The 15,715-nt window shown below is 47.5% G+C and overlaps 1 protein-coding gene across 5 annotated transcripts in view; it reads left to right on the forward strand.

Annotated features, from left to right (window-relative positions):
• The window catches only part of LOC138742259 (LIM and senescent cell antigen-like-containing domain protein 2), a 131,416-nt gene that overhangs the window by 17,338 nt on the left and 98,363 nt on the right, over window positions 1–15,715 (forward strand). For 3 of the 5 annotated variants that reach the window (XM_069896392.1, XM_069896394.1, XM_069896393.1), the window contains exons 2-3: window positions 10,495–10,654; window positions 15,358–15,424. In XM_069896392.1, coding sequence (XP_069752493.1) covers window positions 10,495–10,654; window positions 15,358–15,424 — 227 coding nt within the window. Of the gene's footprint in view, window positions 1–8,091; window positions 8,244–8,309; window positions 8,402–10,494; window positions 10,655–15,357; window positions 15,425–15,715 lie in introns of those variants that run through there. The other 2 variants (XM_069896395.1, XM_069896396.1) reach the window with 2 other exon arrangements.

Raw genomic sequence — 15,715 nt, forward strand, 5'->3', positions numbered from 1 at the left:
CTCACTTAATTTCAGTTGAAAAAGCCTGCTTGCATTTACTCTGTCCATATCTATCATAATTTTATATACTGTTGGACTCTGGCTTTAATTTATTTACTCTTAATTTAGTCTATGTGTGAACTGAGTCCAGCGCGTTCGTTGAATGAAGTGATAGGAGAAGGTATTCGGTTCAACAGTCAGTTTATTACACCACACAGCACAGCACAGCACAAGAATAAAACTTAACAGAGCTCTGGGTCAGTCTGTTAGTTCATAGGTCACCTGCCAGTGAGCTACTCCCCGAGACTGACCCCTATTGTCCAGTTGGCACAGTTTATATAGGTCAATCTTATCACACAGAACAAAAGTTGTTTTCCCTGCTAGATCTTTTTGCATAAGGGTTATCACAAGTCATCTCCTGTTTTGCAGATTTCTGGGGTGTAGCCTTCCCATGTTAATCCTCCAGGCCAGACTATCCTGTTGTTTAGATCTGAAATTAATTCATCCCCAGATATTTCTAATCACCATTTGGTCCCTGTCTGGCCAATTTCTGCTGTTCTCTTAAACACCTCCTCGTGCCTTAATCTTCCTCCTAGACTGGTTTTCCATTCCCTTTGATTCTTGCGGGCCATTCTTTGTTTTGATCTGGCCTGTGTCTCCTGTGCTACTTCCCACCTCCTTCAGTTGAGCATTCCTCCTAAATCGTTTTATGCATATCCTCTCCCTGTATCTTGGGAGCGGCCAATTTCTGTTCAGCCAACTTTGCTCCATGCTGTGACAGCCACTTAGCCACATTCCTCTTTCCCTGACTCATGCAGTACAAATAAACTTATTGATTAATCATTTATTTCATAATGTTTTAACCCCTAGATTCCAACAGTCCCCCTTTTGGTCTCATGAAAATGAGACCAACCACCAGTTAACTTATTAGATAGAGAAATCCGGGTTACATGCCAGGGTTGGCATTTCTGATCCCTTGTAATCATTACACTCTTGAGAGGGCAGTAGGGTCAAATACATGCCTTGGGGTCTGGGGATGTCTCTCTGTGACAGCGCTCGTTGAATGAGGCACTGGAGGCAGGGAAGGATGCATGGGATCAGAATCAACGCCAAAACCACAAATCCAGCAACTAGCACTATAGTATGTATCCATCCCCAGTCTCCAGAGAACAAATTTCCCAGCCATGCGCTGCCCAAGGGTCGCCAGGTCTGAACCGGGACGTAAGCTAATTTGCGAATACCTGAAGAAATCTCCTTTACTGCTTGCCCATTGTCATCGATTTTTAAACAACAATAGATTCTACCATCAACAGTCCCCGGAGTCCAATATGTTCTTTAAAGGGGACCCGTTCAGAAAGTTCTTAGTCCGTAGTTGCTCACAGGTTCTCAGTCGCCGCCGTACGAATCTGTTCCAGTGTCCGTGCTGGTGGGTCCGTGGCTGCACACTGACTCCAATGATACCACGTCTCGCCTTTTCCCTCTAGTCGAACCGCGTGGGACGTCCTCTCCACCCCTCGGTAGGGTCCTGTCCACCTGGGCTCCGACCACTTTCTCTTGATGACCTTTAGCAGAATCCACTCCGCGACTGAAGGTATCGGTGTTTCCCCTTCTCTGTTGGGACTTGTGACCTGTTGTGAAAAATCTGACACCAGAGCCGTTAGTTTATCATAATACAGCTTGCATCCCATTGAACTTACCTCATTCTTCGTAGTCTGACTTCCGGCTCCCAGTCCCGGGAACTGGTGCCCCGTTCGTAGTTCATATGGAGTGAATCCTGTCACAGAACTTACCGAACTCCTTATTGACATTAATGCCAGAGGCAACGCATCCACCCAATTTAGTTTGGTCCGTGCCTGTACTTTCCCGATCTTACCTTTTATTGTTTGGTTCATCCTCTCCACTATTTTCTGCCATGTTAATGCCTTCATGGGTAAACGTAACATTTGGAGCATTCAGGATCTTTTCTAGTCTCGTCTGCCTTAACGAAGTCATTGTCAATGCTGTGGAGCTCACAAATGCTACAATACTATGTGTTGTTAATACTGTCAGGCCATGTCCCATTACTATGTGTGCCACCTTTTGTAGAATCTTTGCTACTCCTGCTGCATGTCTTGTACATGGTGGGTGTCTGTCTTCCGTTGGGTCTAGTGTGATACTCCCATACATGAGCACACATCTTCCACCCCCTTTTTTCTGAAAAAGAACACCATCAATTGTGTGTGCTTTTTCAGAAACATCCAAAAAGAAAGGTAGTTATAATTTGGAATCGCCAAATCTATAGCTGTTGTAAGAGCTTGCTTCAATAGAATAAAACTCATCTCAGCCTGTGCAGTCCAATCAAGTGTAGCTCCCAGATTCCTCATCCCCTGCTCATTCACCAAAGTTCGCAGTGGATGTGTCAACTCACCATACGATGGGATAAACTGCCTACTATAACCTGACAAACCCAAAAACAAAAGCATCTCCTTTACTGTCTTTGGTTTTGGATGATGTAGTATTGCATCTGCCAAATAGGGGTGTAATCTGACAGTTCGAAGGTCATGGAATCAACCTGCTGACAAAAACCCACATCTGCTGATCCCACTGACCACAGGTTCTCAGGGAGAGAGTCTAGCATAGGGGCTGAGTCGGGGTGATCCATCTTCTCCCTACCATGAAATCGTTCAATCTGTCTATGCTCAAGGAGGACTTGATCATGTGTCGGAGACAAAATTCTGTATGCCTGACCAGATGAGGAGAACTGCACTGTCGGTATTTGGGTGTCAGACCAGTCCCTTAGGGACTTCAAGTTCCGACACATCGGTCCCAAATCTTTTGCCTGATGAGTAGTGCCAATTGCAAGGGTGACATGAGGAATGGCCTCACCTGCCATCTCATACCATTCCAGCTGTTCAGATGTCAGTGCCACCGTAGCGGCCACCCCCTCCTTTCCTATCACTATGTAGTCCGAATTAATTTCCCATTGCCTGCCCTCTACCTCTTCATAAAAGGCATGCTGATACATTTCATCCCCATCCCTATCGTAAAAGAGGGTCATATGGGGAGGGTCCGAGGGAGGGGTATACGGGTGTAACGTCTGGATCCACGGCTTCCATTGATTATAAAGCTTTAGCAGCCCTCCCTTCTGTGGGTCCTCAGGTTGCAGCAGCCCCCAGTAAATGTCAGCCCATTGTCCCTCAGACGCGGATCCTCCAGCTGCCGCCAACAACATCTGAGAACTGGAATGCAGTGTAGTTACTGAACAGTTCATAGAATATCCATTTGGAAAGGTAATCTCTATTCCGCTGGGTCCACAAAGGATCGATGCTCCGCACTTGACCAACAGGTCTCTGCCCAAGAGATTGGTAGGGCACCTGGCTGACAAAATGTATTGATGTGTAAAAGTCTGTCCTGCCACACAAGTGACTAGTGGTGTAGAGAACGGCAGATTTTCTGGTGTACCCGAGAACCCTATCAGCTGGACGCTAGAGGATGATGTTTTATCTTGAAATTCAGTGCCAGTGAGTGTTGAAAATCTGGCTCCCGTATCCACTAAAAAGGATACTTCCATGTCCATAACTTTAATCTGCAGGAAAGGGTCTGCCAACCTAGCCTGCTCGTGGGTGCTCAGGCTCCGTCACTGTGGGCAATATTGCTCCTCCTCTGTCAGCAAAGGGAATTGTCTCTTTGGAGCTAAAGCCGCATGGGGTGCCTGATGTACCGGGGGTGGCACTGACGATCTCTGGGACTGGACCCAATGCTCATTTTGTTGTGGTCCATATCCCCTTCCCCCAGTGTCCCGAGGATGTCCTGGCTGACTGCATACAAAACATACGGCTGGCTGCATACGTGGAGCACCCCGACCTCTCCCTCTTACTCGGAATCCCCCCATTGGACCTCCCATTCTGGCCACATAGGTGGGACCCGGTGCCCAATATGGGGCCGGGTGCCAACTCATATTATTCCCTTGTGGTGGCTGCGTTGGCTGCTGAATCATCTGGTTTGCACCCTTTGAGGAAATCTTTTTTTTCCTCATTCGCCTTTTGCCTAGCCTCTGCTAATTGAAGCTTAAGGAGTTGCACTTGTGCCGACTCCGTAGTTTGTTTGTCCTCCTTTTGCTTAGCCCTGTAACGTTTCAGGTGATGGGTCAAATATTTTTCCCATTGCTCACTCGAGCAGCCAGGAATATTAGGGTTACTCTCTAATGCCTCCCTAACTACGGCTGGCAATCCGCTCGTTACTGCAGCCCTAAAGAGTGTAGTCTGCAAGGGATCTGTGGCTGGGTGTACTCCTGCTTTATCAGTCCAACTCTCCCTACACTGACTCAAAAAAGTCGAGATCTCCTCATCCTCCTTTATGGAAAAGGTCAGGGACTGCATGACACCGGGGGGAACGGGGAACTTATCTCTCATTGCCCCTCCTACTGCCGTAGCATGGTTGGCAAATGGCTCAGCATCGAGGCACCTAGTGATTCCTGCGATCATTTCTACCTGCTGAATCTCTCACAGCCCAAGCTGTTTCCCCAATAATGCTCTCCAATCCCCTATGGCTATCTTATGTCCCATCGTAAATTGGCAGAACTTTCCCATCCACGCTCCACCTCCCTCAGTCGGAGGTGGCATTTTGTCCAAAATACAATTCATGTCAGTGAATGAGAAGGGTTGATACCTTTCCCCAATTTGCGGACCCTCATAAATTAGCAGCATCTGTCTATATCTTTCTGGAAGCCGTACTTCCCCCCTTTCCCGCAACGCATATCCCAAAGGGAAGCGAGGGTTCTCCTGACCCTGTCTTCTGTGTGTGATCATGCTTCCCTCTCTGCTTCTCCTAAGTACAGTAACAGCCGGATTTTTCCAAACCCTCGTGGTACCTTCCCCTGACTCTGCAGCTCTTTCCAAATCTGTTCGTACCGTTCCATAGCCTGTACCTCCTCTCCCTTCGGTAATCCTCCCAGTAATTGATTCCTTGTATTTTCCCACCGTCTGTCTACAGATGGGGGAACTCCTCTGTCTTCCCCGAACTCTTGCCCTACCTCCCTTATTACTCCTTCCATCTCTGTTCCGATTTTTTATCCCTTTAGACCTCGTACTCCCTGGCTCTCTCTCCTGGTAGGATTTTGACACCCTGCACTCTACTTCGCTCCTTTCCACGTTATATAACCACCAGATGACCAGCAGCTCCCTGAAAACAGGTGTTCCCTTCAGGGATGATCAGAGAGAGAGAGCCAGCTGGGGGATTATGTGTCTCGTGGTTGTGTGAAGTGTCTATTGTTTGTTTTGCGGTTAGCTTGTTAGTTTCCCCCTTTGTGTGAAATGTACATTGTTTGTTTTGCGGTTAGTCTGTGTACACAGGTGCCTCACTGTGTGACTGCCTATCCCCACTGTGTTTCCCTGATCCGTATTCTAAATACCTTGCCTCTATGCCCTCTCTACCCTGTAAAACAGTACAATCTGTAACCTCTGCTACCCCTTTTTCAGAAGTACTTAAAACATCGAGAGTAATACAGTGATATACACAGCAACAATACCAGCGTGCATGAAAAAACAGTTAAATGCCGAACACCTTATACAGATACTTATTACTATTATGGTACACGATTCTTAAACAAATACTTATTACACACTATAGAAACAAATAACTATAACACAATACACCTTATACAGATACTTATTATACACTACTATGGTACACGATTCTTAAACAAATACTTATTACACACTATAGAAACAAATAACTATCACCCCATACACCTTATACTACTTGGCCAAGTGTCTAAATCTACCTCTCGAGATTGCTACAAGGGGCTCCAACCCCGTACTACTAGAGGGACCTCAACCTCCTTAGAGGGATTCCAACCGGACCTCAACCTCCTTAGAGGGATTCCAACCTTTTCCTAGAGGGACCTCAACCTCCGTAGAGGGATTCCAACCTCCTTTTCCTCGAGGGACCTCAACCTCCGTAGAGGGATTCCAACCTCCTTTTCTTCGAGGGACCTCAACCTCCGTAGAGGGATTCCAACCTCCTTTTCCTAGAGGGACCTCAACCTCCGTAGAGGGATTCCAACCTCCTTTTCTTCGAGGGACCTCAACCTCCGTAGAGGGATTCCAACCTCCTTTTCTTCGAGGGACCTCAACCTCCGTAGAGGGATTCCAACCTCCTTTTCTTCGAGGGACCTCAACCTCCGTAGAGGGATTCCAACCTCCTTTTCTTCGAGGGACCTCAACCTCCGTAGAGGGATTCCAACCTCCTTTTCCTAGAGGGACCTCAACCTCCGTAGAGGGATTCCAACCTCCTTTTGTTTTATTCTTGTCTTTAACTAGGTCTTTTGCAGAGTAGTGACAACACACAATTTTATCTTTGCCAATAGCAGAACTTCGTTTGAACAGGCGTCTGCTTACCTCCCTCTGTTGAATGGTCACTTGTTGTTATCATCACACCACAATCGACCGGTGTTTCGTATCTTTTCTTCCGTCACTTCTCCATCTTCATCACGTCGGGGTCACCAAATTGTTGGACTCTGGCTTTAATTTATTTACTCTTAATTTAGTCTATGTGTGAACTGAGTCCAGCGCGTTCGTTGAATGAAGTGATAGGAGAAGGTATTCGGTTCAACAGTCAGTTTATTACACCACACAGCACAGCACAGCACAAGAATAAAACTTAACAGAGCTCTGGGTCAGTCTGTTAGTTCATAGGTCACCTGCCAGTGAGCTACTCCCCGAGACTGACCCCTATTGTCCAGTTGGCACAGTTTATATAGGTCAATCTTATCACACAGAACAAAAGTTGTTTTCCCTGCTAGATCTTTTTGCATAAGGGTTATCACAAGTCATCTCCTGTTTTGCAGATTTCTGGGGTGTAGCCTTCCCATGTTAATCCTCCAGGCCAGACTATCCTGTTGTTTAGATCTGAAATTAATTCATCCCCAGATATTTCTAATCACCATTTGGTCCCTGTCTGGCCAATTTCTGCTGTTCTCTTAAACACCTCCTCGTGCCTTAATCTTCCTCCTAGACTGGTTTTCCATTCCCTTTGATTCTTGCGGGCCATTCTTTGTTTTGATCTGGCCTGTGTCTCCTGTGCTACTTCCCACCTCCTTCAGTTGAGCATTCCTCCTAAATCGTTTTATGCATATCCTCTCCCTGTATCTTGGGAGCGGCCAATTTCTGTTCAGCCAACTTTGCTCCATGCTGTGACAGCCACTTAGCCACATTCCTCTTTCCCTGACTCATGCAGTACAAATAAACTTATTGATTAATCATTTATTTCATAATGTTTTAACCCCTAGATTCCAACAATACCTCTATCAAATCTATCTGTGTCTTATCTGTTTAATGAGGTAGCCTCTGCTTACTTCCTTGGGCAGGGAATTCAACAGATACGCCACTCTCTGGGAGAAGCAATTACTCCTCATCTCCATCTGAAATCTACCTGCCTGAATCTAGGGCAGATCAGATCCAGTACCACACAGTGAAGTGCACTGATAGGATACCCTCTGCATTGTGTTATCTCTCTGGGCTTAACCATTGGTGAGATTCCTTGTCAAAAGCCTTTTTGGAATTCCAAATATAACCATATTAACCATCTACAGCACAGTAACAGGCAAGTTTGGCCCTACTGGTCTGTGCCGAACATTATCTCCCACCTAGTCCCACTGGCTCATAACCCTCCACACCTTTCCCATCCATAACCTATCCAACTTTTCATTGAGTATTAACATCGACCTCGCTTCTACCACCACTACTGGAAGTTGATTCCATACCCCCTCCACCCTCTGCGTGAAGAAATTCCCCCTTGTAAACTTTTCCTCTTTTACTCGCAATCCACACCCTCTTGTTTGAATCTTCCCCACTCTCAGTGGAAAAAGCCTGTCCACACTGACTCTATTCCATCCCCCTTATAATTTTGAATACCTCTATTAAATCTCCCCTCAACCTTCTACGCTCCAGGGTATAAAGTCCCAGCCCATTCCCCTCTGATCGAGGCTTCCTCAATTATCTCGGATGGATTTGCCAGCTATCACTCCCCCTCATGAAACCACACAGACTGTTTGATGAGATCACAATTCTCTTAGTGTTCTACCATTACTTGGTTCTAACATTAACGTCAGTAGGTCCCCCTTTCCTGCCAGCACTAAACACATAGGAACCTCCCCACAATTTTTGGAAGAATAGCACTGTAGTAATCCAACCCCTGATGATGTGGAAATGCTGATGGTTCAGCACCTGCCTCAGCCGTCGGTCTGGTCTGTGAGCTGTGGATCTGGACCTTCGTCTGGAGCCGGGGTTGGGGTCTAGAGCACCATGATTCAGGGACATGGGTGGGTTTGTGGGTGAAGATGGGGTCTGCAGAGAAAATCTATGCTATGCACAGGGCGACACGGTTAGCGCAATGCCTTTAGAGTGCCAGCAATCGGGACTGATGTTCGAATCCCGTGCTGACTGTAAGGAGTTTGTACATTCTCCCTGTGTCTGCGTGGGTTTTCCCCGGGGGCTCCACTGTTCAAAACATACTGGGGGTGTAGGTTAATTGGTTGTAATGAGCGGCATGGACTCGTGGACCGAATAGCCTGTGCTGTATGTATGTATGTATTTCCCTCTCTTGAAGCTCACCGGCTTCACTGGAAGATGTATTACAGCGGCATGTGACATGTGTGAAAACAGAGAAGTGAAAGTGTGCTTGGATATGAATGGGAGTAACATGTCTGGAAAACCTGCTGGTGTGGCATTGCTCTGTGTCAATGGTGGAGGATCTGCAGATGTTTACTCCAATGCATCCCTTATTCCAGCAGTCACTTGCCTTAAGAACCTCAAATGTCATCTATCCTGGGATTTACCAATCTTTAACTCCAGTAGTTTGCTAATGTTAACTCCTCCGAGGTGATGACAGTTTATAGTTCCTCCCCTGCACCCCGGAATTATTCAGTATTAATGTGATATTCACTATGTTTCCTGTCACAGTGGTTACAGCGTTTCCCATTCCCATGGGTTTCCTGCTGGGAAAACACTCCTCTTCCATCTGTTTCCCTCCCTCACCCCCCCAAGCATTGTTGGTCACCCCTGCTGGATCCCACCTTCCCCACCTGTGACTGGGGTCGGTGCTAGCCTTTGTCTACCCCTGGGCCTTATCACAGCAGGCTGCAGATGCCTCTGGTTTAGGGTGGTGTCACAAACAGAGCGACCTGGGGTTTGAGCCAAAGTGGGGTGGATTGTTCCCCCTGAGTGCACACGCTGAGACCAGAGGCCCCCACCCCTAGCCTGGGCTGATATCAGCAGCCAGGGAGGGGCAAGTCTAGCCACTGGTGTTATTGAGCTGGGCCCTGTGTTTACGTGACTGTGCACAGGGTGTATCACATTCCCACATTCCTAGGCACTGCTCTTTATCCCTGCATATCTCCCAGGAGACTGGTACTTAACGCGGAATGATGTTGATTGTTAATGTGTTGTTCTGGATAAAGGAAGTTAGTACCATCAGTTAACATGTAGGCTCATTACCGCCTCTACAACACACCCCCCCCCCCCACCCCCAACATCTCCAGTTGCTTTTGTGGACCCTTGTTTGGGTGGGACAAGATTATTGAGCCATTAGGCATTGAGGGAGAGAGAGCAGCAGGGGTTGGAAGCACTGAAAGACAATGTTACTGACTGCTATCATAGAACACAATGTATAAAATGTACACAATGTATAGAACACAATGTATACACACCCTGCTGGCCAACATCCCCCCCCCCCACCCCGGTCATGGTCTGCATTTAAACTGACCTGGCACAGGCCTGGCAGACAGGGATTGTGTGGTTGGGGATGGACTGGAGTGATTGTGGTGTGAAAGGGAATGACTGAGGCCAGATCTGGGAGTGATTCCCCAGGGTGTGAAGGCCCAGGGTGTGTGTGAACCCAGGATGTGTGTGGGCCCAGAGTGTGAGGCCCCAGGGTGTGAGGGCCGAAGGGTGTTGAAAGCCCAGGGTGTGAAGCCCAGTGAGATGGCTGAGGATGTGTGAGGCCCCCAGGGTGTGTTGGCCCAGGGTGTGTGTGGGCCCAGGGTGTGTGATGGACCAGGGTGTGAGGGAACAGAGTGTGTGGAGCCCAGTTTGTGAGGCCCTAGGGTGTGAGGGACCAGAGTGTGAGGGCCCCTGAGTGTAGAAAGCCCCTGAGTGTAGAAAGCCCAGGGTGTGAAGCCCCAGGGTGTGAGGGCTGAGGATGTGTGAGATCCCCAGGGTGTGTTGGCCCAGGGTATGTTGATTCAGTGTGAGAGGCCCCAGGGTCTGTTGACTCTTGGTGTGTTGATTCAGGGTGTGAGAGGCCATGAGCATTGAGGGCCCTTCTTGTCCGAAACCTTGTCTACTGTGAATGAGACCACACACCCTGCAGGAGGATTGATTGGTTCTCTGGGCCCTCCCACAGCGCCCCCCCCCCCCCCCAAGAGTTGGTGGACTCTCTCTGGCAGTTAGACCCATATCTGGGCCCGGCCCATGGTGTTGCTCTGCTGGCCTGGACTAATTGTTGGTTTCTCCTGTTCTCCCCCATCCCTTGCCACAGTAACATGGCGGATGCACTGGCCAGTGCTACCTGCAGTCACTGCCATTCACATTTTGACCCCACGGAGCGGATCGTCAACAGCAATGGGGAGCTGTACCATGAGAAATGCTTTGTCTGCGCGCAGTGTTTCCAGCAGTTTCCGGGAGGAGTATTCTATGAGGTAAGGCTCATGTATATGGACAAGCAGCTGTACATCAAGGGCAGCTAAGTGATTTTAGTTATGATAGGCATTTTCTGGTCAATATGGAGGCAATGGGCCGAAGGGCTTGGTTCTGTGCTTCATGACTCTGTAGTTCAATCACTTTCATGCGACATTCAAGTCGCAGCAATATGGGAGTTGTAAAGGTGTGCAGGATTGCTGGCACCATCTCAGTGGGCTGAAGGGCCCATTCCTGTACTGTCAGGGTCTGTACCCAGGAACATTGAGTGTTAGTTGCAGGGTAAAAGGCGATGTTAATCAAATATAACGCAGGTGCCGGAAACCTGAAAAACTGAAAATGGCAGAAATGTTCATTCGGTCTGGCAGCATCTGTGGGGAGAGAAACAACATTCAGTTTGGGAAAGAGAAAATCAAGGTGATACAACATTGTGGAGAGTGTGGGGAAGGGATGGACAGGATAGGAATGGGGAGTTAGGGGTTTCGACGAGCAGAGACTGAGGACATGCTACAGCCAAGGTCAGGTAAGACCTTTTAAGTACCCTGGGTACTTCTCACAGTACCCAGGGTAGGTAATGGAGATGGCAGCTAGGGCAGTGGAATGCTCTGACTGCAGTCTCTGATGACTACAACTGCAAGAGGTGCATCCAGCTCCAGCTACTCACAGACCATGTTAGGGAACTGGAGTGTGAGCTGGATGAACTCTGGATCATTCCAAAGGCCTAGGCATGGGGGTGGGGGTGGGGGTGGGGAGTGATAGACAGGAGCTATAAGGAGACAGTCACACCTAAAGGCAAGAGGCAGGTAACTGGGAAAGGGAATAGGCAGTCAGTGCAGAACACCCCTGTAATACAGCTACAGATTGGCTGGTATGATGTGACCATTATGAAATCATGGCTAGAGGATGAATGTCATAGGAGCTGAATGTCCAAGGATGCACATTGTATTGAAAGGATAGGCAGGTAAGCAGAGGGGTGGTATGGGGCTGGTGAAAGAGGTGACAAAGGATCAGAAGATACAGAGTTATTGTGGGTTGAGTGAAGAAATGACAAGAGTAAAATGGGCAGTTAAATCAGACCTCGAGAAAGGAACTGGGATGTTGACAACAAATGGAAAGGCGTGTCAGAAGGGCAACATTATGGTAGTCATGGAGGATTTCAACAAGCACGTAGATTGGGAAAATTAAGTTTGGACTGGATCTCAAGAGAATTTGTAGAAAGCCTATAAAACTGGTGGCTGAGCCGACCAAGGAAGTGGCAATTCTGGATTGGATTTGTGCAATGAACCAGAATTGATACGGGAGCTGAAGTTAAGGGAACTCTTAGGTGCCAGTGATCGAATTTGAGAGGGAGATGCTGAAATCAGAGGTATCAATATACCAGTGGAATAAAGGGGATGTCTGAGGTAGGATAGAGGAACTGGCAAAAGTTAATCGGAAGGGCACCCTAGCAGGGAGAATAGCAGAGCAGCCGTTTCTGTGAGAGATAAGGAAGGTGCAGGGCAGATACATTCCACAATAGAAGAAACATTTGAAAGGAAAAATAACTCAGTGGCTGACAAGAGAAGTCAAAGCCAAAGTAAAGGCAGTGAGGGCATACATGGAAGCAAAATGATAAAGGACTGGGAAGCTTTTAAAATTATGGAGAAGGCAACTACGAAGGCCATTAAGAAGGAAAAGAAGAACTTTGATAGGAGCTGTGCAAATAATATCAAAAAGTATATGAAAAGATTTTTAAAAGTATACTAAGAGTTTTTTAAAAAAGTGAGTACATATCGGACCATTAGACACTGGAGAAATTATAAGGAGAGATGGCAGAGGAATGAGCATTTTGCATCAGTCTTCACTGTGGAAGACGTTAGCAGTAGGCGGGAGGTTTAATAGTGTTAGGGAAGAGAGGTGAGTGCAGTCATGATCACCAGAGAGAATGTGCTTGGGAAACTGAAAGGTCTAAGGGTAGACAAATCTCCAGGATCAGATGGAATGCACCCTTGGGTGCTGAAAGAAGTAGTTATAGAGATTGTGGGGGCATTAGTATTGATCTTCCAAGAATCAATAGATTTGGACATGGTTCCGGAGGACTGGAAAATTGCAAAGGTCAGAAGGAAATTATAGACTAAGATCAATGGTTGGGAAGTTGTTAGAGCTGACTGTCAAGGATGAGGTTACGGAGTATCAGGAGGTGCATGACAGGACAGGCTGAAGTCAGCATAGTCACCATTCCTGAAGGGAAAATCTTGCCTGACAAACTTGTTGACATTTTTTTGAGGAAGCCACAAGCAGGCTGGACAAAGGAGATGCAGTGGATGTTGTGTAATTGGACTTTCAAACAGCCTTTGACTCGGTGCCGCACAAGATGAGACCCCATGGAACTACAGGGAGGATACTAACATGGCTAGAGCACTGGCTGGTCGGCAGGAGCAGAGAATGGGAATAAAGGGATCCTATTCTGGCTGGGTACCTGTAACCAGTGGTGTTCCGCAGGGGTCGGTGTTGGGTCTGCTTCTTTGTTCGCTGTCTGGGAATGATTTGAATTGCAGAATAAATGGCTTTGTGGCTAATTTTCCAGGTGATACAAAGATAGGTAGAGGGACAGATAGTGAGGAGGGAATGGAGAGACAGATTAGGAGAATGGGGCTAAGAGGTGGCAAATGAAACACAATGTTGGAAAGTTCACAGTCATGCATTTGGTTAGAAGGAATAAAAGGGCAGATAATTATTCGGATGGGGAGAAAATTCAAAATTTGGAGGTGCAAAGGTACTTGGGATTCCTCATGCAGGATACCCTAAAGGTTAATGTCCAGGGTGAATCAGTGATGAAGAAAGCAAATGCAATGTTGGCATTCATATCTGAAGAAATAGAATGTAAAAGCAGGGATGTGATGTTGAAGCTTTATAGGCCACTGGTGAGGCCTGACATGGAGGACAGGTTCCATTTTGGGCTCCTTAGTTAAGAAAAGATGCACTGGCATTGGAGAGGGTTCAGAGAATATTCACAAGAATGATTCCTGGATTGAAGGGATTAGCATATGAGGAAGGTTTGCCGGCTCTTGGATGAAGGGGGAATCTCATAAAAGCATTTTGAATGTGGAGAGGACTGGACAGACTAGATGTGGCAAAGTTGTTTCCTTTGGTAGGGGAGTCGGGGGCAAAAAAAGGGCGCAGAGGAATTTCTTTAACCGGGTGTGGTGAGCCTTTGGAATTTGCTACCACGGACGGTTGAGGAGGCCAGGTCAATGGGTGTATTTAAGTCTGAGGTGGATAGATATCTGAATAGTGAGGATACCAAAGGTTCTAGGGAGAAGGTAAGGGAGTGAGGGCTGATGGGGGAAAATGGATCAGCTCATGAAGGAATAGAGGAGAGAACTCGATGCTCCTGCATTTTATGGTCTTATTGTATAAAAGGAATATTTCTGACATGGTTAGGCAAGGGTTGCTTATCTGGCCAGATAGGTTAAAGTCCAATTAGATGGTGATTTCACTTCTTTATTGGTGTGGTGTGTTGCTGACAGAAGGGGTGTGGGTGTAGCAGGGCAGAAGGAGAAACACTGAGTCAACATCATAGACAACGTGCAGCAGAAATAGCCATGTGCAATACAGACTGAGAAACAGACAATACGGACATGGAGATGGACAATGCAGACAAGGAGACGGACAATACAAACAGGGAGACAGGGAGACAGACAATGCAGACAGGGAGAGGGACAATACAAACAGGGAGATGGGGAGACAGACAATGCAGACATGGAGACGGACAATATGGACAGGGAGACGGACAATATGGACAGGGAGACGGACAATGCGGACAGGGAGACGGACAATACGGACAGGGAGATGGACAATGTGGATAGGGAGACAGACAATACAGACAGGGAGATGGAAAATACGGACAGGGAGGTGGACAATGCAGACAGGGAAACAGACAATGCAGACAGGGAGATGGACTGTACAGACATGAGTCCCGCTGCTCCCTAGGTGTAGGCTAGTCTCTTGACTTATCCTGGATGAGAGGGTGGAAAGGGGTTGTGTTTCTGGGTCTAATGTCAAAACTGCGCCTGACCTCCCACCAATGATAGCCTCCACTACTTCAGAGGATGCAACAGGCCCTGTGATACATAGAAATAGAATGCAAACAGGCCCTTCGGCCCATCCGGTGCATGGTGGTCATCAAGCTCCCATTTCTCCTAACTCCCTTCTATTCTCCCACATTTCCATAAACCCTGCCCAGTTTCTATCACCCACCTACAAACCAGGGATCATTTACTGTAGCCAGTTCACCCACCAACCCATGTGTCTCTGGGATGTGGGAAGGGGGAGGGGGAATCGGAAAACCCAGGAGGTCACTGGGAGAATGTGCGAACACCACACAATCAGTGCCCGAGGTCAGGATCAAACCAGAGATGTTGGTGCTGTGAGACAGCAGCTCTACTTGCTGTGTCACTAATTTGGCCGTGAAGAGAGTGGAGAGTTCCCTTCCGGCGGGCGCGAACTTACCTTGCAAGGTTTCAGACCCCTCCTTTCCCATCACATCTGGAGGATATTTCTGGACACGCCACTGAAGGAAACAATTCCCATGGGCAATTCCAGTGCTAGAGCTCTCCCTAACACCATGCTATCCCCTGCCCATTTTCACAGACTCAGGGCTCTATTGGGCAGACAGAAGTGATAAGCAGTTTGTAGATGCTGATTTTTCTCTCCTTCCCTTCAGTTTGAAGGCAGGAAGTACTGTGAACACGACTTCCAGATGCTCTTTGCCCCTTGCTGTGGACAATGCGGTGAGAATTTGATCTTGATGTTTGAGTCTATGTACGGTCTTCTCTGTGTCTGTCTAAGGGTCTACACATCTGTTATCGATGTTTACATGAGTACATATGCTTTTAGGAGTGTGGGTGTGTGGCATATCTCTGTGTTTCCATGTGTGGGAAGTGTTGGTGTGTGTTTCCACATGTGTGGTGCGTTAGTGTGTGTTTTCACATGTCGGATGTGTTGGTGTGTGTTTCCATGTGTGGGGTGTGTTGGTGTGTGTTTCCACGTATCGGATGTGTTGGTGTGTGTTCCCTTTTGTG

This window comes from Narcine bancroftii, chromosome 9, assembly GCF_036971445.1.
Source record: "Narcine bancroftii isolate sNarBan1 chromosome 9, sNarBan1.hap1, whole genome shotgun sequence".
Lineage (NCBI taxonomy): Eukaryota > Metazoa > Chordata > Chondrichthyes > Torpediniformes > Narcinidae > Narcine > Narcine bancroftii.